The 24,926-nt window shown below is 36.7% G+C and overlaps 2 protein-coding genes across 2 annotated transcripts; one reads left to right on the forward strand and one right to left on the reverse strand.

The window, feature by feature from the left end:
- Positions 1-2,686: 2,686 nt before the first annotated feature.
- Positions 2,687-3,625, reverse strand: LOC114683556 (olfactory receptor 6C74-like). Its single transcript, XM_028857883.1, has one exon. It carries the CDS (start codon positions 3,623-3,625, stop codon positions 2,687-2,689), a length of 939 nt encoding a protein of 312 aa, XP_028713716.1.
- Positions 3,626-22,782: 19,157 nt separating this feature from the next.
- On the forward strand, positions 22,783-23,733 carry LOC114683526 (olfactory receptor 10A7). The gene has a single exon (XM_028857854.1). The coding sequence runs from the start codon at positions 22,783-22,785 to the stop codon at positions 23,731-23,733; it is 951 nt and encodes a 316-aa protein (XP_028713687.1).
- Positions 23,734-24,926: the final 1,193 nt, after the last annotated feature.

The raw sequence follows: 24,926 nt of genomic DNA on the forward strand, positions 1-24,926 counted from the left end.
TACTTTCTATCAGAGTGACAGCTCTGTGCACCAAGGGAGACCTGGGGAATCAGCAGGACTTACCTTTATGTGGTTTAGACTATCAAGGAAGATCTCAAAAGACTGTACCAGTAAGAGCTATGGCCCCTCTTTCTGAATAATAGACCAGTATGCATGGAGGCTTCTAACAAGGATGAAATCTTCCTTCAGTTTGTGATTTTAGCATCTTTGTTGATTCTATTAACATGAATCAGTACTGTTCTTTTCCCCAGCTGTCTTCCAAACAGCTGAATATATATTTTTCTCTCTGCATCTCCTTAAGTAGCATCACTAACAGTATGTTTGTTTATTGGCATCAACAATCAAACTCAGATCAGAATATTAGAAATCCAACTTACTAATTATCATCATGTTATCTATATGTATGAACCTATACTTATATAATGTGAGAGAGTAAGACTGTCAAGAAGAAATACCAGGATTCCTGAAAACTATGGTAGGAAAGTAAATAATTTGGTAAAAATCATGCTGATAAGCATTCTACAGAAGTTTCATGGTTTTCACGTTACTTGTCAATCTAGATGTTCTCTGCTAAAGATACAAACATAGATTTCTGCTTTCTTGACTTTGAACTCAACTAGATATCAGTGTAACATCTCAGAAAATATTGCTTCATGAATCACCAGGAGGAAAAATACTGCTAATAATACTAGCCACATTGTACTAACATGGCACTTACAATAACACATCCCTGAATTTCAGAGACATTAAGATGTTTTTAAAAGTGTGAAAGCATAGTATAACTTCTTTCACAAAACTTGGTAAACTGCAGGAAATCTTAGTTATGAAGGAGTAAATGTACATTAAAAAACATAATATATATATAAATTATGAAGTACAATAACACCCTAAGAACTACCACCCTTTCTAAGAACAAGATGATACCTACTGTCCTGAAGCAATTTCACTTCCTAAATTCATCTTGTGCCTCCACGCCACCTTGCTTTAAGAAGGAAAAATGTGTTTCTTGGAAAAATATTTCCTTTCAGAAGGGGAGCTTGCATTTAAACATTGCAACTTTCAAACAAAACAAGCAATATTTGCTTTTGAAATGAAAATTTTTAACAATTAAAACTGATTCACATTTTAAAAACTACAATGTGAAAAGTAAAACAGAAAAACACACATATATTTATGAAATATTTCATGAAATAAGGTGTATAGCTGCAAAAGTATTACTGTCTACTATACTTACTTTTATGAAATTTTAATAACTACACACAAATTAACTTTATAATCCATTGTGGATTTTGATCAACAGATAAAAATTCCTCTGAAGAGAAGGACTCAATTTTGAAACTTTGTTTCATAAGTTAAATGGGGCACCTACACATGTATATATTTTTCTCTTTGTTTATCATTTATTTCCATCATAAACTTATGTCTAAAATATGCATCAGATAAGCAAGTTTTGAAATGATAGAGCCAGCATTGTTTTTATTTAGTAGTCATTCACAAATCATCTCCCATGATCTCAAAAAATATAGTAAGCTACTCCAAATTTTGAAGGCATCAATACCCATTTTATTAGTAATATTCAAATGAACAAGTAAGACTAACACATTTACATTTAGATATGGCTAGAACTATTTGTAAAATATAAATAAGACTTAAGTCTTAAATAACTATTTTCCATAAAACATTTTATAAGAATTATACATATATGTATATATGCATATTATATATATGTACATATACACACACATATATATGTATTTTCAAAGATGAGTAACCACAATATTGGATAAATTCTGCTATAATTTTTTAATTTAAAAATTTACTACATTTTATTTATTTATTTATTTATTTATTTATTTATTTATTTTGTCAGTGAGTCTATATATAAGAGAAAACAGCACCATTTTTAAAGGAGGTCAGTGAAAATTTTGTAGGAAGTCTGTTCTGTCCATTTACCATGTAGGTACAGGGACCAAACTCAAGTACTATTAGCAGGTAGGGCTCTAACCTGCTAAACCATCCTGATTGTCTTTAATTTTTTTGAATGAAATACACACTAAAAATTAGAAAGATGTAAATAAAAATATTATGTAATATTGGTGCTTTGCTTATAAATGATCACAAATACACAATAATAAAGTATAGAAATGTTCCCATTAAACACACATTAAATATAATATAATATAAAACAGAATTTCATAGTTTTGACTAATTTGAATTTTAAAATTCATTTTGTGTTCCATGTACTTTGTAGTGTTGGGGATCAAAACCAGACTCATTTATGTTGGGCAGTCCCTCTACAATTGACTCAAATTCTAAGTCATAATGGGAATTTTAAAGGACAAAAGGATATAGAAAAATAAGCACTTTTAAAGTGCTTAGTTCCCTCTTAGAGAAAAGGGGAAGATGAGTTCTAGTGAGGAACCAGTCTTTCAATTTTTAGATTACATACAGCTCTGATCATAGCTCAATAGTAGTGCATTGCTTTAACATTTGAAAAGCTCTAAGTTTAGATAATTTAATGCTCCTCACACACATAAAATTTGCTTCTAAAGAGTAAGAATTTTCTTTGAGATGTGCAAGTGAATAACAAAACAAGGAGAGGGAATTGAAGCAGACTTATCTTAGGTATTATTGGTGTTATTTAAATCTTCTTTCTTCATCTCTTTCATACAATAAAGTAGAATAGTCATTTCTTTGAGAAAGATGCAATCCTGTGTATTGTATTAATGAATGCTTTTTTCACTTGCTGATTCCTCAAGGTGTAGATAAAGGGATTCAGAAGTGGAGCCACTGAGGTATTGAGCACAGATATTCCCTTGGAAATAGATACTTTCTGCTTGACTGATGGTTTAACATACATAAAGATGCAGCTGCCATAAGACAGGGATATCACAATCATGTGAGAAGAGCATGTAGAGAAAGCCTTCTTCCTCTGGCTGGTTGAAGGGATTTTTAGAATCGTCAGGGCAATGTAGGTGTAGGATATTGCCACCATTACCAATGTGAGCAAGAGTGTAACCAAAGCTGAGACAAACCCCATCCTCTCCAGGAGCTGTGTGTCTGTGCAGGAAAGCTGCAGGAGTGGAGTGGTATCACAGTAGAAATGATCAACGATGTTGGAAGCACAGAATTCAAGATTTAAGCCTAACAGGAGTGGTGGGAAAATGACAAAAAAGCCAGCAAGCCAACAACTGAGGACCAGCTGTGCACAGATTTTGTTGTTCATGATGGTCATGTAGTGCAGGGGCTTGCAGATGGCCACATATCGGTCATAGGACATGGCTGCCAGCAAGTAAAATTCTGAAGCTCCAAATAGGAAAGCAAAGAACACTTGAGCCAAACAATTATTATATGAAATGGTTTTGTCCCCAGTTGCCATAGTAGCAAGCAATTTGGGGATGCATGTGGTAGTGTAGGAAATCTCTAAGAAGGAAAAGTTCCGAAGGAAAAAATACATGGGGGTCTTCAGGTGAGTATCCACCAGGGTGAGTGTGATGATGATCAGATTGCCAGTGATGCTGAGCAGATAGATAAGAAGCAGGAAGATGAATAACACAACTTTCCACTGTGGGTCATCCGTCAGACCTGCTAGGATGAAAACTGTCACCCTTGTATGGTTCCCCATTGTGATCCTCTGGCTGTTAGCTGATCTAAGTGGACAAGAGAGATGGGTGGGTGAGCTTATCACTATATAACTATACTGGTGATAAGTATATCATATACTTATACTATACATATACTATACTGAAGTATCATTGTCATTGCAAAGGCCAGGTTTCAGACAGCAACACAGTGCTCATCCATGGTCTAAAGAGAGCTGTACCAGGAAAATAGTAGCTTATAGTTTCATGGTATCTGGACAAAAATTAAGATAGTTACTTTTGATTTCACTCTAGAACAATCTATATGATGGTGTTATCTATTCATCTTTTTAATCTTTTTAAAGAATTATCAGCAAATTAAATGATACTAGAATCTTTCATCCACTCCTCTCCCCCCTGCCCCCAGGTTACCCAGGAGATCTTATCTATTTTCCCTTCCTAGCATTCCATGTGTGTCCCTCGTAGGGTCCTCCTTGTTACCTAGCTTCTCTGGGGCTGTGGATTGTAGCCTGGTTATACTTTGATTTACATCTAATATCTACTCATGAGTGAGTATATACCGTGTTTGTCTTTCTGGGTCTGGAGCATGAACTGAATTTTTAGAACCCCTTCCCTATGGTGGGATGCCTTGATCAGCCTTGATGTAGGCGGGGAGGGACTTGGTCCTGACTCAACTTGATATGCCAGGTTTTATTGACTCCCCATGGGAGGCCTTACCCTCTCTGAGGAGTGGATGAGGGGTGCTATGGGGGCAAGAGGAGGGAAGGGAGGAGAAACTGCAGTTGGTATGCAAAATGAAAAGATTTTTTTCAATATATTTTTTCTCTAAGAGTTTTTTTTTATTCATTTGACATACCAATCACACATCCCTCTCTCACCTCCTCCCACTACTCCCCAAGCCTTATCCCCTCCCCCAACCCCTGGGAATCTAGTTGAAAAAATTTTTCAATGAAAAGACACTAGAAAACAAAACAAGCTGTTTTGTTTCTTGAGCATACAACAGTTAGGATGGCAAGTCATATTTCCAGTTCAGTTAAAGAAGTTTGATTTACTACAATATTAAATGTTTTCAAAGAAATTCAGTGACATTAGTCACTTGACATTGCAGTGGTCTATATTGAAAAGGCATGGAAGGAAGAAAGAGGAGAGAGGCAGAGAGAGGAAAGGGAGTGGGGGAAGAAAAGAAGAAGGAGAGAGAAAACCATCAGTATACCTTTCCAGTTTACTCAGCTCATCCAGCTGAACTGTCTGATTTCCACTTCACTACTTTCATCGCAGTGATGCAGTTTCAAAACTGAAAACAAATCATTAAAGTCATGTTTATAGTTTCTATTGAACTCAGCAATTTGGAGTAATTTTCTTTACAGTTTCTATTACTATTTCTATTGCTTTGATTTTTTTACTGTCACCCTATATATTGCTGAATTTTTCTTCCCATATCACTTCATTAGGAACAATTTGATACTATCACTGTGCATAGTAACCGTTGTGGTTTCTTATGATTCTAGTATCAAGAAAATAAATCTTGAGTTTCAGGTATACCAGACAGGGAGAAACATGTAAATACAGGTTTAGGAGGTTGTATGAGGTGAGAGGATAAGAATCTGTGTGGAAATCTGAGATATAAGATAAAGATGGGAAATGAGCTTGAAGAAGAAAATTTTAAAGGAATGTGTGTGTGTGTGTGTGTGTGTGTGTGTGTGAAGTAAATGTGATTTTTTTAAATCTTTAAACTTCTCTTTATGTATGTCTAAAGTTTATATATTTCTGGTTCATCTTATGAAGAGATTGACAAGATGAATGCATGACCTGCAAAAGAGAAGGGTTATTTGGTAAATTTAAAAACATTTAATATATAAAAATTATATATATGAATAATATAAATTTTAAAAGTATTATCAAATAACATGACTCAAATTTTAGTTGACATGTTTTCCCTCATAATAATATTAATACCTCTAGTTAACATTCAGTTAATGAAAAATTATGAAATTGGGGATATAGCTCTATGTCAGAGTGCTTGACTAGTCTACATAAGACTTTGGGCTTTACAGGGAAATAGAATATTAGGGGGAGAGGAGAGGAGAAGAAAGAGTGGGAACTATGAGGAAAGATATTAACAAGTGATGTAGATACTGTATATATTGAAATAATATTATTAATAAACAAAATTACTTAGATATACATAGCCAGCAAGTTGGACGTCTAGTATTAGAAGTAATAATATCACTTGGGAAAGCCTCTTATCTGGGATCTTCACACGTAGATACTTATATTTTCATCAAGGGCATGACATTCTACAATATTATTTTTTGTCTTCAGGATATTATGGTAATTATTTACAACCTGTAATGTATATATTAGTCCCAAGAGAGGTCACAGATAAAAACAAAACAAAAACAAACAAACAAAAAAACAGACATTCAGTTGCAAAGAATACTCGTTTCAGATTATATTAGGAAATGTTTATAGAAAACCTTTGGACTCTATGATAGGTCTTAGACTGAGAAACAAATGGAATAAAACATTTTGAGAATAGTGAGGAGAACCGAGGCAAAGTGCAGGTAAACCCATAATCTACTTAGAAGCCACGAGGTGCGTTCTGCTGCCAGAACTGTGCATACCATCCCAGTCGACAAACATGGCTGAAGAGACCATCATTTATTGGACATTCCCTCACATTCAGAGAGTCATGAAGGCATCTCTTACATGCTTCCCTTATGTACACAGATTACCTCAATGAAAAAAAATGTAGGAATTCATATATATATGTATATATATATATCACAGAAATCACAGTGTTATTATTTAAGATCATTCATTTCTCCAACTTCAATCACACATACCAACAATTTCACAAAAATACTCTGAAAAAAGTAGAATTAACATTCAAGTCAAATCTAGGAATGAACTTACATTTAGTTATATCACCCATTCTGAGTATCAGATTAATTTAAAATGAAAAATGTTTTTAGTTGTAATTATCACTACAGTCAAAGGTCTTACCTTATTTTTTCTATTAAAGTTTAAAGGTGATCAAAACATATCAATCGTTCAATACAAAATTTTTAAATGAATTAAATGTACCTATCAGAAAATATTTTTTAACTTTTGCAAATGTTTTTATCTTTATGAATTTCAAATAACACTGCAAAACGTCTAAAAAGTACAAGCATTTATTTGAAACACACTGCACGCACACACACACACACACATACACACACACACACACACACACACCTACACACACCATAAAAAGATAGAGATACTAGCATAGATATACTTGGACCAGACTGTTCATACTAAACTGTTTGACCAAGTTGCTGATATTAATAGAGACATTGCACTCCTCTCTGAATGTATTTGCCATTAAACTACATTATATGATGTGTGTTACTCACCTATTAAGACAATCATGTAGGCAATTTTGTTAACAATAGTTTTACAGGAAGATTTTTGTGTTTAAGTCCTCTTTTTACTGCAGTGATGTGGTCCATGCATTGAATAATTTTCTACTTATTGTCCACACTGCCATATAATCTGAATCAAACTCAATCTTAGGGAGTTTTCATGTGCTTACTTCCTGAATCAACATTTAAAGAGACAAGGAAAATTCTCATGAGAATTTGAGATTCATAACAACATTTCCCTAGGATTCAGCACTTTTTATGTTATCTGGATGTTCTCCCCAGACAATCTATGTTTTAAAAACAGAGAATTCTCAACAGAGTAATCTCAGATGGCTGAGAAATGATTAAAGAAATGTTCAACATCCTTAGCCACAAGGAAATGCTAATCAATAGTACTCTGAGATTCCATCTTACACCTGTCAGAATGGCTAAGGTCAAGAACACAAGTGTTAGCTCATGCTGGTGAGGATGTTGGGCAAGAGGAGCATTCCTCCATTGCTGGTGGGAGTGCAAACTTGTACAACCACTATGGAAATCAATATGATGGTTCCTCAGAAAACTAAACTGGGAATATACACAAATAACCTCCATCCTACCACAAGGACACTTGCTCCACTATGTTCGTGGTAGTGTTATTCATAGTAGCCAGAAACTGGAAACAACCTAGGTGTCCCTCAACTGAAGAATGGATAACAAAATGTGGTATAGTTACACAATTGACTATTACTCAGCTGTTAAAAAATGACATCATGAAATTTGCAGGCAAATGAATGCAACTATAAAAATAAATCATCCTAAGTAATGTAACCCAGACCCAGAAAGACAAATATGGTATGAATTCACTTATAAGTGGATATTAGCTATTAAGTAAGTGATAATCAAGCTACAATCCACAGACCTAGGGAGGTTAGATAAAGTGGAGGGTTATAGATGGGAAGGATGGATCTCCCTGGGAAGAAGAAACAGAATATATTCTGAGATGGAGCAGGAGGGATCAGATGGTAGGGAGATGGAGGGAGAGACAACTGGAATTGGGAGGCATTGGGAGGGGCAGTGTGGAAACCTAGTGCAGTGGAAACTTCCTGGAATACATGAGGGTGACCCTAGTGGGAACTCCTAGGAAGATGTGGAATCTGAACTGGCCATCTTTTGTAGCCAAGGAAGGCTTCCAGTGGTTGGACTGGATTACATTCAGTTGAGTTGTTGGCCTTGGAGTTCCCATGGAGATCACTAAACCATCCAGGCTGATGCTAGGATAGAAGGTCCCTTTCTGAAATTGGCAGCTCACCTCCTTGTCAAGGACAACTTTTACACAGCCCATTGAACTTAGGAACATTGAGCTGGTACCAGCTTAGAGTCATCACCCCTAAGTTCTAGTCTCTTTGGAGGGGGAAGTTACTTTTCAGGTTATGGAAGAAGAAACCTGGACACCAACCCAGCCACAAAATCCCCCACCTACAATCTGTCCTGCCTCCATGGTTCGCTGGGACAATAGTGGTTCAGAACTTGTTGAAGTGGCCAGCAATGTTTAGTTTAACTCAAAGACACAAGAGGGAGGCCACACCCTACACTGCTTGGATGGCCAGGAACCAGAGACAGGATAGCCCAGAGACCTAGAGTGGAACCAAACACAACTGAAAAACAAATCAAATGAAATGATTCCTAATGATATTCTGCTATACTCACAGATTGGTGCCTTGTCCAGTCATCATCAGAGAGGCTTCCTATAGCAGCAGATGGGAGCAGGTGCAGAGAATCACAGCCAGACATTATGAGGAGAGAGTCTAAATTGAAGTTTTCCACCAGGTTTCTCCCCTCAAAGATGGGGGAACAGGAAGATGTAAAGAAAAGACTGTAGGAGCCAGAGGGATGATGGAGAATAACATGGGACTATGGCCCACTGAATCAAGTAAGCAGGGCTCATGGGCTCACAGAGACTGAAGCAGCAAACATAGGACCTGCATAGGTCTACACCAGGACCTCTGCATATATGTTATGATTGTTAGCTTGGTGTTTTTATGGGATTCCTAACAGTAGTAGTAGGTGTATCTCTGACTCTTTTGCCTGCTTTTGAGACTCTTTCCCTCCTATTGGGTTACCTTGTCCATCCTCAACATATTAGCTATTAAGTAAATGATAAGCTTTCACCTAGTCTTATTGTATCTTGTTTGGTCCTATTTGTCTGTCCTCTCTTGGAGGTCTGCTCTTTTCTGACATGGAAATGGAGGGGGAGCTAGGAGGAGTGGAGGGAGGGAAAACTGTGGTTGTGATGTATGAGAGAAAAATATATTTTCAATATAAAAGAAAAAGGTTAATGCTCAAGTAGACACATGAATAGCTTTGCATTATATATGTGTGTATATGTAAATATAAGCATAACATATATAGCAATGATATATATCATTTTATGTTATGTTATGTTATGTTATGTTATGTTATTTATTTATTTATTTATTTATTTATTTATTTATTTATTTATAATTACAACATTTCTCCCTTCCCTTTCCTCCCTCCAAACCCTGCCCCATACCCCTGCCCATTCTTCTTCAGATTTATGGCCTCTTTTCCATTAATAGTTATTTTATATATATGTATATATATATATTCCTAAACATAACCTATTCTGTCAATAAATATCACTTGTAAAAACAAATAAAAACAAAACGAAAAAATGTGCTTAGAAAAACAATGACTAGAGACTTGAGTATAAATTGCTTTGAGAAGTGTTGCTATAACATTTAAGAAAACAACTATTAATTAGGTACCTAATTCTAATTGTTTATGTGCCTGTATTAGGCTTGAATTTTTTCCTACATCACTGTGTACCTCACTGGTATATCTTGGACTACCAATTCAGTTTATAGTTTTAAAGGATTGGCAATAAAATTAACATAATCAATTTACTCCGACCATGCTATGTGACATAGGCTGTCTTGTTCTATGACTAAGAATAGCCTGGTAAGGATGTCTGGAGGTGTTTTGTTTGGAAATTGCATAGATGAAATTGGAACCAGAAAAGAGCTGTAGTGGTCCCTATTTTCCCCAATATTCTGAAAAATCTTCTGGTGGAGGCTTTCATACACATCAGTCAGTTGAAGTAAGTCTCCTGAAGCCATTTAGGTGTACATAGGACATTTACTTCTAGAAAAAGTCTCCAGAGAGTTATGCAAGTCAAAAATGTTAATACTTATTATCATACTTTTAAAGCAAATATTTCCTCACCTATAGTCCTACCAATCCAGGGGGTCCATGAAACTACATCCTCATCCCTTTCCCCCACCACACAAGACTCTCACCTGGAATGTTCAGGTAAATGAGGGACAAGTTTATTTTTATAAAATTTAATTCAAGTTGGAATTCTGTTTTGTTTTGTTTTATTTTTCAAGACAAGGTTTCTCTGTGTAGTTTTGATGTCTGTCCTGGATCTCATTTTGTAGACCAGGCTGGCCTTTGAACTCACAGAGATCCACCTGCCTCTGCTTCCCAAGTGCTGGCATCAAAGGTGTGTGCCACCACCTCCCAGCCTCAAGTTGGAATTCTTTAACTCCATTTCTTTGTCTGTTTTCTGTTTCTCTATCAGAATATTCAAGATTTTGTTTACTTGGTGAAGATGTTGATACAACAATATGATAAAAGATGTATGTGGCAAATATCAGAAGCAGAGTGCATATAAAGAAAACAGTTTTATTTTGGTTCAAATTTCTGAAGGCTAGAAAGTCCAAGATCAGGAGGCTGTAGTATTTAACTCCCGATAGAAAGCAGAGATAGGTATTGATTCTCTTCTGGGGCTCTATCCTGTGATCCAAATACCTCTCTCTAGACCTCACCTTCCAGCAGTGTGCACTGAGAAACTGAGCGGGACAAAATCAAGAAGAAGACTTCTTATATCCTATCTGGAGTCTATGCCAGCAGAATGCTATGGGTCTGCAGTTAAGAGAAAGAAGAATGCATCATTAACTAAAAGGATTATGATGCAATCTTAAATTTCAAAATACGTTCTCATAGTCATGTATTACTGTATTCTTGACTGCTTTCCAGGACAATGAGTTGAGAAATATTTTTCTACAGACAATTGTTTCCATTAGCCAGAACCTGGGTACATGCACCAAGAAGAACTGAGTGAGATGGATGTTACTATTTCTTTGCTGAGCAGGTTGTGTATTAATAGCTGTCAAACTGAAGATATTCTAGAGAATGAATGCATAACTCAGTATAATTTCAAGGTCCACAATTATTAAAACCCTCTATCAAAATCCTGACAAAAACTTTGCAAGTTTCCTCTGTATAAGCTTATATCTCCTAAAATTTTATTTAAATGGAACCAATTCCCTTAGTATACTTCTGTTTAATCCTTCCTTTTTTTTGTTCAGTCACTATGTATTTAAAATTCATCTATGCCTCTGCAATCCTTACATTTATTTAATTGTTAATGATGCCAGCATATAAATATATCACCCTTTACTTCTTGAAGATAGTCTGAATTGATTCTGTTCATTATGAATAAAGATTCTTACCATTACCGTAGAGATGCTTTTAGGAACATACATTCTCAAAAATATTGATAACTAATGAATGTAGCTGAAGTTTTTCCTGTGTCCCACCCAGTTCACACCCACTCAGACCCAAGTAAACACACAGAGGCTTATATTAATTACAACTGCTTAGACATTAGCTCAGGCCTACCACTCCTATGCCCATTTCTGTTAATATATATGTTGCCATGTTTTCCATGGCTTTACCTGTGTGCCATTACATGCTGCTCAATGGATAACAGGCTGGCATCTCTCTCTGCCTTTTTCTTGTCTCTCTCTTTTGAATTTCCTGCCTGCCTCTAAGCTGCCTTGCCATAGGCCAAACAGCTTTATTTATCAACCAATCAGAGCAACACATATTTGTTGTATTGAGCAACACTCAATACCTCACTACATCTAAAGGAAAATACTTTTTTTGATTGTGTTTTACAATATTTCTGCTCCATGAATAATTATTTCTAATGGTTTTAAAATGATGGTAGCCACGACATGTAGATAAAAAGCTGAAAGTTTGAACAAACTACATTTAGTGCTGTTTTATAATCCCAGATTTTCAAGAGACTCAGGTAGGAAAATCATGGATTTAAGGCCTAACTTGACTACAGAGTGAGTTTAAGGCTTGTCTGAAAGTTCAAAGTTAAAAAAAGAGTAGATTTAGCTTGATATCAGTGCACTATCTTAAACTGAGTTCAATTCTAAATATCATAAAAAACTTGAACAAATGATTAATCAAATAAATAATCATAGTATGTTTTACTCTTTAGTTGTTTACATTGAAAACTCTAAAGTAAACATATTTGTTAGGGTATCAGTGCTTCAATAACAATATGGAATGTTAGAGGAGTGATAGAGTTGAGTAAACCCTCTGTACAATGGTAAAAGTTTCAGCTGCTGGGGTGAAACTAGTCCATTTGTCTAAGGATCTTCCTCTGTGTTACCTTTCGAAAGGCTTCTTTCACTTCCTTGTTCCTCAAAGTGTAGATAACAGGATTCAGAGCGGGGCTGACCACAGTGTACATGAGAGCAGTAGCCTTGTCGGTGTCTGGGGTGTGTGAACTCTTGGGTTGGGCATAAGTGAACAAGGCAGTGCCATAGAAAAGAGAAACGGCCAGAATATGAGAGGAACAGGTAGAAAAAGCTTTGTGTCTGCCTGCTGCTGAAGGAATTCTCAAGATGGTCAGAAGGATGCGCACATAGGAGCACAGAATGAAGAGACAGGGACTCATAATGAAGATCAGGGAAAAGATAAATAGCACAATTTCATTCTGGGAGGTATCCACACATGCCAATTTCACCACAGTGTCAATCACGCTCTGTAATGAAATTTCCACTGTCAGTGTGCTAACAAAAGAACAGAGACATCTGAATGCCAGTGAGACAAACAACCCATATTCTGTTGTGGATCTTGTTCTGTTTTCACAGAAAATTGAATAAAAAGGCATCTAAGCGATGAATTCTAATTTGTACCTAGTAATTCACACAAGCTCTTTTACAATTTACATTTGACAGTGTTTCAATTATAAAACAAAATTAAATAAGGAAGTATCATGGTCTAATTATCTGACCTCTACAATCATCTCAAGGCTCCACTTAAGTATCCAACAGAAAGAAAGTCTATTCCAGTCACTTATTTAGCATTTATCTACTAGACAATCTAATTCTGGCTTAAATAGAATATGTTAATGATTAGACAAATAAGAAACACAGACATAGAAAAACATACAAGATCTTCTCAACATTAATAAACTTTTTCAGGATATGGAGGTTTGGAGGACTGCCTAGAAGGAAAAGCTTCTTCTTGCTGTTGGTATTGTAAATGTTTTACAATGCCAAATGACAACATGAATTATAAGCATAAGCAGCACTTTTATTTTTATGAGAGACCATAGGGATTATATCCCTGTACTGTGTAATTATGTTAGTCTCAGGAGAAATATATTCAACAACAACACAAAGCAATGTTTCTTGTGCAACTTGACTTTTTTTAGTATATTTTTAGAGTTAATCTATTACTATCAAGTATTTCATTGAAGACACAGTAAAGTAAAAGTTTCCAACTGATACCCATGATTCACCTGAATCTCTAAGGACTATGCTATAGCATCCTTTATGAAGCTCTATTACCCAGTTACCATTCAGATCTTTGCAATACCAGTGGATGTAGTTTAGAACACAAATGAAGTCCAAACAACCCACAAAGACATTCCCAGTCCTTCACTATCAATCTTTCATTTGGACTAGCATAAATGGTGTGAATGACCAATAACTTAAATTTCCCATTGAATTGGTTGAAATATCTTAATGAAATATTTTTTTCTTAAGAAATTGACAGTTTAGGAGAAACACACCAGGAAATAATCAAATTGAGGTCTGAAATCAATAATAGAAACAAAGAGAACAATACAAAGAATCAATGAAACAAAGAGTTGGTTCTTTGAGAAAATTAACAAGATAGACAAGCCTGTATCCAAATTAACCAAAAAGCAGAGAGAGAGCATCCAAATTAACAAAATCAGAAATGAAAATGGAAACATAACAACAGACAACGAGGAAATCCGGAGAATCATCAGATCATACTTCAAAAACTTGTACTCCACAAAATTGGAAAATCTAAAAGAAATGTATGATTTTCTGGACAGGTACCACATACCAAGGTTAAATCAAGACCACATAAACAATTTAAATAGCTCAATAACCCCTAAGGAAACAGAAACAATCATTAACCCCCTACCCCCAAAAAGCACAGGACTAGATGGTTTCAGTGCATAATTCTACCAGATTTTCAAAGAAGAGCTAATCAAATACTCTTCAAATTGTTCCACACAATAGAAACAGAAGAAACATTACCAAACTATTTTTATGAGGCTACAGTTACCCTGATAGTCAAACCACACAAAGATGCAACAAAGAAAGATAATTACAGACCAATTTCCCTCATGAACACTAATGCAAAAATCCTCAATAAAATACTGGCTAACCAAATCCAGGAACACATCAAAAAAAATTATCCACCATGACCAGGTAGGCTTCATCCCAGGGATGCAAGGATGGTTCAACATATGAAAATCTGTCAAAGTAATACACCATATAAACAAACTGAAAGAAAAAAAACACATGATCATCTCTCATTAGATGCTGAAAAAAACCTTCCACAAATCCAACACCCCTTCATGATAAAGGTTCTAGAGAGATCAGGAATAAAAGAACATACCTAAACATAGTAAAGGCAATTTACAGCAAGCTGACAGCCAACATCAAATTAAATGGAGAGAAACTCAATGCGATTCCACTAAAATCAGGAACAAGACAAGGCTGTCTACTCTCCTCATACTTATTCAATATAGTACTTGAAGTTCTAGCTAGAGCAATATGACAACAAAAGGAGATCAGGGGGATACAAATTGGAAAGGAAGAAGTTAAACTTTCACTATTTGCTGTATTGATATTGTGTTCCCCAAAATATTGTGCACCTAATAAACTTATCTTCGGTCAGAGAGCAGAGCATCTACTAGATACAGAAGCCAGAAAATGGTGGCACACACCTTGATACCAGCATTCTGAAGGCAAAGATCCATCTAGATCTCTGTGAATTCAAAGCCACACTGGAAAGAGTCAGGCATGGTGACTCAGGTCTTTACTCCCAGGAAGTGATGGCAGAAAACAGAAAGGTATATAAGGCATGAAAACCAGGGACTAGAGCTGGTTAAGCTTTTAGGCTTTGAACAGCACAGTTCAGCTAAGATCTATTTGGATGAGGACTCAGAAGCTTCCAGTCTGAAGAAACAGGATCAGCTGAGGAATTGGCAAAGTGAGGTGACTGTGGCTTGTTCTGCTTTTCTGATCTTCCAGCATTCACCCCAATACCTTGCTTCAGGTTTGTTTTTATTAATAAGACATTTTAAGATTCATGCTACATCTTGCAGATGATATGATAGTATACATAAGTTACCCCCAAAATTCTTCCAGGGAACTCTTACAGCTGATAAATTCCTTCAGTAAGGAGGCAAGATACAAGATTAACTAAAAAAAAAAAAAAATCAGTAGCCCTCCTATATACAAATGATAAATGGACTGAGAAAGAAATCAGAGAAACATCACCCTTTACAGTAGCCACAAATAATATAAAATACCTTGTGGTAACTTTAACTAAGCAAGTGAATAACATGTATGATAAGAACTTTAAGTCTCTGAAGAAAGAAATCGAAGAAGATATCAGAAAATGAAAGATCTCCCATGCTCATGCATAGGTATAATTAACATAGTAAAAATGGCAATCCTACCAAAAGCAATCTACAGATTCAATGCAATCCCTATCAAAATACAAACACAATTCTTCACAGACTTGGAAAGAAAAATACTTAACATTATATGGAAAAACAAAAACCCCAGGATAGCTAAAGGAATCCTCTATAATAAAGCAACTTCTGGAGGCATCATGATCCCTGACCTCAAACCTTACTATAGAGCTATTGTAATAAAAACAGGTTTGTACTGGCATAAACATCGACATGTGGACCAATGGAATCAAACTGAAGACCCTGACATTAATCCACATACCTATGAACATATGATTTTTGATAAAGAAGCCAAAATAGTACCATGGAAAAAAGAAAGCATCTTCAACAAATGGTGCTGGCATAACTGGATGTCAATATGCAGAAGATTGCAAATAGATCCATATCTGTCACCATGCACAAAACTCAAGTCCAAGTGAATCAAAGACCTGAACATAAATCCAATTAAACTGAATTTGATAGAAGAGAAAGTAGGAAGCAGTCTCGCACTCATTGGCACAGGAGACCACTTCCTAAATATAACACCAGTAGCATAGACACTAAGAGCAACAGTTAATAAATGGGACCTCCTGAAACTGAGAAGCTTTTGTAGAGCAAACGACATGGTCAATAAGACCAAACAACAGCCTACAGAATGGGAAAAGATCTTCACCAACCCCGCATCTGACAGAAGGCTGATTTCCAAAATATATAAAGAAATCAAAAAGCTAGACTTCGTAATATTGAACAATCCAATTAAAAAATGGGCTATAGAGCTTAACAGAGAATTCTCAAAAGAAAAATCTCAAATGGCTGAAAGACATTTAAGGAATTGCTCAACAGCCTTAGTCATCAGGGAAGTGCAAATCAAAACAACTCTGAGATACCATCTTATGCCTGTCAGAATGAGCAAGATAAAAAACACTGATTACAGCTTATGTTGGAGAGAATGTGGAGAAAGGGGAACACTACTCCACTGTTGGTGGGAATGCAAACTTGTACAGCCACTCTGGATGTCAGTATGGCGGTTTCTCAGAAAATTGAGAATATGTCTTCCTCAAGACCCAGCTATACCACTCTTGGGCATATACCCAAGGAATGCTCATGCTTACCACAAGGACACATGCTCAACTATGTTCATATCAGCATTATTCGTAATAACAAGAACCTGGAAACAACCTAGATGCCCTTCAACTGAAGAATGGATAAAGAAAATGTGGTACATATATACAATGGTGTACTACTCAGCTGTTAAAAAATATTGATATCATGAAATTTGCAGGCAACTGGATGGAACTAGAAAATATCATCCTGAGTGAGGTAACCCAGACTCAGAAGGACAAATATAGTATTCACTCACTCATAAGTGGATACTAGATTCGAGGGAAAGGATGGCCAAACTACAACCCACAGCTCCAGAGAGGCTAGCTAACAAGGATAGACTCTAGGAGGGGCAAATGGATGGCCCAGGGAAAGAAAAGTGGATGAGATCTATGTGAGTGGACTGGGAGTGGAGGGGGATTGGTGGAGGGTGAGGAGTGGGGCATGAGAACATAGGGAAATAGGAGGGTCAAGGTGGAACAGGGCCAGAGTGGGAGGATAGAGAGGGAGATACCATGATAGATGAGGACATCATGGGAAAAGGAAGAGGCAGGGTGATGGGGAGGCTCTCAGGAATCCACAAGGATGACCTCCACCTTGGAGTGCTGGCAGTGGTCTAGAGGGTACCTGTACTGGTCTACTCTGGTGACCACACTAGTGATACCCTAACCATTATCATAGAGCCTTTGTCCAGTGACTGATGGAGGCAGATGCAGAGATCCATGGTCTGGCACCAGGCTGAGCTCTGGGAATCCAATCAATGAGAGAAAGGAGGGATTCTGCAGGCAGAAAATGTCAAGATCATGATGGGAAAATGTGCAGAGATGACTGGCCACACTAGTGGAAGCCCAAGAACTATAGACTAGTGGCTGTGGAGCCCCCATGGGACTGGACTAGGATATCTGGATATGGAAGACTGGCTCGAACTGTTTGGGGGGGCACCCAGGCAGGGGGATCGGGATCAATCCCTGGTGCATGGGCAGGCTTTTGGGAGCCCAGTGCCTGTGGTGTGATGTCTTGCACAGTCTTGGTGCAGTGGGGAGGGGCTTGGACCTACCTAGGCTCAGTGTGCTGGGCTCTGCTGACTCCCCATGGGAGACCTTGATTTGGGGACGTGGGGATGTGGGGTGGCTTGGGAGGGAGGTGGGATCTGTGGGTGGTATGTCGAGTGAGTAGAAAATTTCTTAATAAAGAAAAATGAACAAAAAAGAAAGAAATGAACAATTTGAGGTCTGGCATCACAGCCCAGTGGGTAAAGAAATCTGAGGGGTGCGATGAGGAAACAGACTCAAATACAAAGCAAGGTAGATGTGCTGCAGATCCACTGCTGATCCAGCTTCTGTTCTCCTCAAGGCTGATGAGGACCAACTGCAAACTGCTTCTGCTGCCTTCTGAGTCAGTTTCCTTACCCCAAGAGAGAGCAGGACTCTCTCTCTCTCTTTCCTCTTAAGCGGTCACATATGCAGACAAGAAGCCACGCCCCAAGGCTTGTACCACAAAGCTATTGGTGGAACGAATCCCCACAACAGAAATCTGCTGTAATAACTTGATGACCAGAAAGTTTAACCCTTCAACTAATATGGTAGATGGTGAGGAAGTCACCACACATGCTCATGTGTACACAGCACACACACACACACACACACACACACACACACACACACACACACACCAAATAAGTAAATAAATAAATGATATAATTACAATATTTTTTAATTCAGTGTTTATGCTTTGGTTAAATTATGTCATTTCACTGACAGCCAACATCCTCTGGTACTTCTGGTACTATCATAAGAACTAAAAGCAAAAGAAAGGAACAGTGAGAAACCAAGTTTGAAGGTATTATCTTAGGTAGATCTGCTTCTACTTCTTCTACAGCTACCAACTGCAGTCAAACACTGGAATTTTTAGAAGAGAGAAGTCTCAAGGGAGAGAATTATTCAAGAAGAGAAAGATGTATGAGTGGATAGACACACAAATTGAGATGTATTGAACAGATAGTACTGGGATTTCTATAGAATTGACTTACATGTTTAAGGAGACTAAGATGTTCCACAACAGACCATCTATATGCTGGAGACACTGGGATGCTGGTTCCAGCCCAAAGGTCTCATGAACAGAAAAACTGGTCATGTAAGTTTTCAGTGTGAGACTGGAAGTTTGAGAATCTGAAGATATAATCACAAGCCACTAAAGCCAGAGACCTTGGAGTTTTCATAGCCAAGAAATTAAAAAGAGTGTATCCACACTCAAAGAGATAGATTGGCATTCCCCTATCAGATTTCTATCTCTCTGAGTTTTCCACAACTTCAGATAATTATAATTGGCCTACACTGGATGTGGCTCTTACTCTCTCCATTTGCAATATATATAATATATTATATATAATTTCCATTACTTTTTTGTTTTAAAGTTTTTATTTACTTTCTCCTTTTATCAAAACTAGATATTTCTCTCATACAATATATCCTGATTAAATTTCCCCTGCCTCTGCTTTTCCCAGTTCCTCCCCCATCTCTCTTCCAATCTGGATCCACTCCCTTTCTGTATCTCATTAGAAAAGAACAAGCTTTTATGACATAACAACAAAACATAACAAAATAAAATATAATACAATAAAACCCATCACATTGAAGCTGGACAAGACAAAACAGCAGAAGGAAAAGAATCCCAAGAACAGGCACAAGAATCAGAGACTCATTCATTCACAGACTCAGAGTCCTATAAAAATACTAAATTGAAAGCTATAATATATATGCAGAGGAGCTGTGTTGGCCCTGTGTTTGCTGCTTCAGTCTCTGTGAGTGTCATGCCTTGTCTAGATTCATCTCCAGTTCCATTCTGTCCCTGGAAGGCCCACCTGTTCTCTCTTGACTAGCTATTGACCATTCAGCTTTTTATTAAACCGATTGGAAGGTACCTTGGCAAAGACATATCTTCACAGTGTACAAAAAGATTATCCCACAGCAACTGATATTGTAAACCTATGCAAGTATCTATTGCTGGAGAGATCATGTACCCTAGAGAAGAAACTACTACTAGCATTTTCTTAAATCAGTATAACTTCTAACTATAAACACTTATTATATCCACAGGTAAGAGTAGGCATTAGCCCTCATCAAAGAAGCTTCATTTTGCAGTAGACAGAGGTTACTGCAGAGATTCACAACTGGTCAAAATTCAGAGTAGGTCACCATGGAGTGCCCAACCCCAATTAGTTCATCTGTAACACAACCCCTACACCTAAGGTTCAGGGACTCTTGCAGAATAATGGTTAGAAAGATTGTAGGGGCCAGAGGACTAGGATAGCCACTGCTAGATAGTGTCTATGAGACACAAAAGGCATGATGTACCCATGAAATCTCAACAATATAGTTGCCTAAATAAGACCTGCATAATGACAACACCAACTGACATGCCAACAGGAATGAGAGAGCAATTTTACAAGGCCCCACCGCTGAATGAAGATCTGTAAGATAGTATCTGCTCAGAAAGAGAGAATCGTTTTCCCCACATGATCCTGGGAAATAGCTTATAGGTTGATAGGTTAGCCTGTAACAAATGGTCAGTGTTGAATGTATATGCGTACAACAAACAACACTATATGAACTCAGTAGGTTTCAAGAAATTGTCACGAATCTGAAAAGGAATTATGGAGTAGAAATGGAGGAATTGACAACAAAAGCAAGAGAGGTAGAAATTATGTTATTAAAGTATCTTATATGAATTTTAAAAAATAAAAATATATATTAAAATTCTAATTTCACTTACATGGACCCAGAGACAAGAAATTTATCTATGTATTATCTCATCTATTACTTGTATCACCTTATCTATTGATAGGAGTAACTGCAAAGCTATAAAACAATATTATTTTCCTTCATTTTGCATTAGCATTTTAGAAATGTAAAAGACTGCCAAATTTCTTGCTCTTTATCTTATCTATGTATTTTTTGCAATGATAATGTTCAAACCCAGAGCACTGGTCAGTCTAAATTTTTTTTTTCAAACATAGGGTTTCACTCTGTAGCTCTGACTGTCCTGGAACTCTCTCTGTAGACTTGGTTAGCCTCAATCTCACAGTGCCTCTCAATTACTGGGATTAAAGGCATGTGTTACTATATCTGGTTGTGTAAGTTTTTTATATGCATTTATTTTATACATCTCTGAAGCCAAGGCCACTGTGATGTAGCAACATTTCCTGGGCAGGTGGTCTTCTTCTATATAAAAATACTAGGCATGAGCCTATGGGTGAGCCAGAAAGTAAACCAGCAAATATCTTTTCTTCAGGTCCCTGTCTTTGGGTTCCTGTCTTTAGGTTCTTGCCTCAAGTTCCTGCACAGACTTTTGCTTTTGATAGATTCTGACCTGGCAGTGTAAGCCAAGTAAACCATTTTCTCTCCAAGGTCTTTGGTGTTTTATAATAACAATGAAAAGAAAACTAAATCGGTCTGGAAGCAGAGCTTGTAATTAGATTTGGGTAGCTAACTGAGGAACTTTTCTAGCAAAGTGATGAAACTTATACAAAAAGTGCTTGTGTGTGTGTGTGTGTGTGTGTGTGTGTGTGTGTGTGTGTGTGTGACAGAGAGAGAGAGAGACAGAGAGAGAAACAGAGAGAGACACAGAGAGAGACACAGAGAGAGACACAGAGAGAGACACACACACACACAGAGAGTTGAGCCAATAACTTAAACAAAGAGGAATCAGGACTTGATAGCTTTGGGAAATCCTTATAATACTAACAAATTAGAAGTGACATAATTTATTAGTTAAAATGAGTTTTGAGTCAGAATTCCATAGTCTCCCTTTGGGGTAAAATGTTGTTCAATTAACAGTAGTCCTTTACAATGTCCCAGGGATCATTTCCCCAAGGTTAGTTACATTTTTAAATATTGTTACTAAAACATATTCACCATTTAGTGCCAAAACAAAGCAGGTAAGTTCATCTAAGCCTTTTGTTTTATTGAAGACTGAGCTATTGAAAATTTCAAGTTCTGTTATCATTACCCTGTGACAAATTGGTTGGACTTCATATTAAATGAGAAATGTGAGCCATTAGTTGGTAAGATACATCCAGAGATTTCTTTGTAATTTCTTTTGCCCCTCAACTTCAATTTTTTAAACATATTATTTTATATTGCATTCCTGTATTGCAAAAATATTCTAAGAAAAATAATGGAAATGTTTAATTAGAGAAGATCAAATAACTTTGTCCTGCATTAAAATAAAACAAATGATGGGACACTTGTATTACCTGGAAAGTCATGGAATGCTAAAAATTTGGTTACTTTAAATAAGTATTAAGATTTATTTTATTTTATATTTTATTAAAATTTGATTTGAACTGATTTCATTGATAAAGAAATAGTGATGTACATAAGAAGCACTTTGGACTTTAATCACACAAGCATGTGCAGTACAGACACCAAGGTATTTGTTCATATGCATGCAGGCTTGTTAGAAGTCCTGCTGTTTTTGGGGGAAATCCTAAGACTGTCACATCAGCTTCATATTGTATGTACTCATAGGTTTCATAGGTATTCATCAAATAACAACATTGAGTCAAAATTATTTTTATAAAAAAATACAGTTTTCCCAAAATCAACTAGAATGAGAAATAAAATTTTATTTCTTGTGTTAAAAGGTCAATGAATTGCTTAGTGGGTCACAAATAAATGTTTCAGCCTCAGTAACATATAACTAATTAAATTAGGATCCAATACTCTACTGAGAGCAAGAATGTATTTTATGAATTTTTATTGTTTGTTATTTATTGTTACTTATTTTACTTAAGATGGTATCTATATTGATGAATGCTTTTGATATATCTTATCTTGATTTTTTACTAGAAATTGTCTAAAATATGACTTGTGAAAACCACTCCAGAGTCACTGAATTTGTTCTTCTGGGATTCACAAGCAACCCTGACATGCAGGTTTCCCTCTTCGTTTTGTTTCTGGCCATCTATTCAGTTACCTTGCTGGGGAATTTTCTCATTGTCACAGTTACCAGTGTGGACCCTGCTCTTCAAACACCCATGTATTTCTTTCTGCGAAACCTATCACTGCTTGAAGTGTGTTTTACTCTAGTAATGGTGCCAAAGATGCTGGTAGACCTAGTGTCAACAAGCAAAGTCATCTCTTTCATGGCCTGTGGCACCCAGATGTACTTCTTCTTCTTCTTTGGCAGCTCTGAATGTTTTCTCCTCTCTATGATGGCTTATGACCGCTTTGTGGCCATCTGTAACCCTCTCCGTTATTCTGTCATAATGAATAGGTCCCTTTGCTTGTATATGGCCATAGGTTCTTGGCTGTCTGGTATTCCTGTGTCCATGCTTCAGACAGCTTGGATGATGGCTCTTCCTTTCTGTGGGCCCAATTCTGTAGACCACTTTTTTTGTGATGGTCCTCCTGTCTTAAAATTAGTTACTGAAGATACAACTACATATGAAATGCAAGCACTTGCATCCACTCTTCTCTTTATTATGTTTCCATTTTCTCTCATTTTGGTCTCTTATACCCGCATTATTGGGACCATTTTGAGGATGCCATCTGCTACTGGTCGCCAGAAGGCATTTTCTACTTGTTCATCACACCTTATTGTGGTATCCCTCTTTTATGGAACAGCCAGCTTGACTTATCTAAGGCCTAAATCTAGCCAGTCTCCTGAGAGCAAGAAACTCGTTTCTTTGTCTTATACTGTCATTACACCTATGTTAAACCCCATCATTTACAGCCTAAGGAACAATGAAGTGAAAGGAGCAGTCAAGAGAACTATCACTCGAAAGGTCTTAAAGAAGTTAGATGCGTTATAAGATCCTTCATGCAGAGCATTTCTTAGGAAAGTGGGGATACAGCATTCACCCACATTTCAGGGAAAGGAGTGGATGATTTTTCTTGTTTCATCAGAATAACTTCAATATTGGGCTCACCCCAGGCCATCGATCAGAGTCCTCACAAGGAAGAAATGGAACTCTCAAGTTGAAGTAGTTGAGGAAAAGATTTTAAGCAGACCATTTAAAAACTGTGGGAAAGTTTATGTGATTGCCACTCAGGTCATATGATGGAAATTGGACACCCTTTGGCCTGAAGTGGTAAGTGTTTTTTTAATTGCACATATGCAGATATTCCTCAGAACATGATATACGAAAAAACTACAGGAACTCTGCACCAAAAAACAGCAGTGATCCAAGTCTTATCCTGTTTTTATTTTAAATATATGATTGCTTCTATTCTACCCCAAACCAAATCTGAAGCAGAGTAAAATGGTCTTTGACTCAGTATATGAAGACCAGACTTTTAGGGGATGAAGCCAGATGGAAAAGGGTAGCAAATATTATGCAGAGTAAATGTAAATATCTATCACAAACATGTGATCTATGGTTAATGAGATAGAAGAATGTAATGTGGTTTATGTAATTTTTTTATTAATGCAGATTTTCTAAAAAATGAGATTTACAGATTCAAGGAATTCATAATGCAAGCTCTTAATGTGAATTCCATACTTAAATGAGCCTTTAAAATAAAATTATCTTAGAATTAAAATTTGATTGTATAATTATGGACTTTTTGCTTAGAGACTAAGTTAGGTATTAGTTATTTACTAATCACCTGTTTTTATAATTCAAATAAAAATATTCACAGTACACCATGGCACAAAAGCAGAACAGAGACCTGCTGAAAGGCATGCTGATGTAGTTGGTGCAAATGTTATGGGAGTTATCAACCACTTCGTATTGGATTTAAGGTCCACTCCGTGAGATGGACCTCATAATGGCCAATGCTAACGTGGCTAATTACCTGAGAATAGATAGGGCACACGCCTAAGGGAAAATCTGCTGTGATTATTCTGCAAAACAAACGTAATGATAAAATGGTTCCTAATGATACATTGCTATACCCATAGACCAGCGCCTTGCTCATAAGAGGAGCTTTTTCTTGCAGTAAATAGGAATTAACACAGAGACCCACAACTGGACATTGTGTAGAGAGTGAGAGACTTTGGAGC

This window comes from Peromyscus leucopus, chromosome 18 (genome assembly GCF_004664715.2).
Source record: "Peromyscus leucopus breed LL Stock chromosome 18, UCI_PerLeu_2.1, whole genome shotgun sequence".
NCBI lineage: Eukaryota > Metazoa > Chordata > Mammalia > Rodentia > Cricetidae > Peromyscus > Peromyscus leucopus.

What these genes read in the sequence shown, in the direction of transcription:
- LOC114683556 (XM_028857883.1), bottom strand. Translation starts at nt 3,625, where the DNA reads ATGGGGAACCATACAAGGGTGACAGTTTTCATCCTAGCAGGTCTGACG.
- LOC114683526 (XM_028857854.1), top strand. Translation starts at nt 22,783, where the DNA reads ATGACTTGTGAAAACCACTCCAGAGTCACTGAATTTGTTCTTCTGGGA.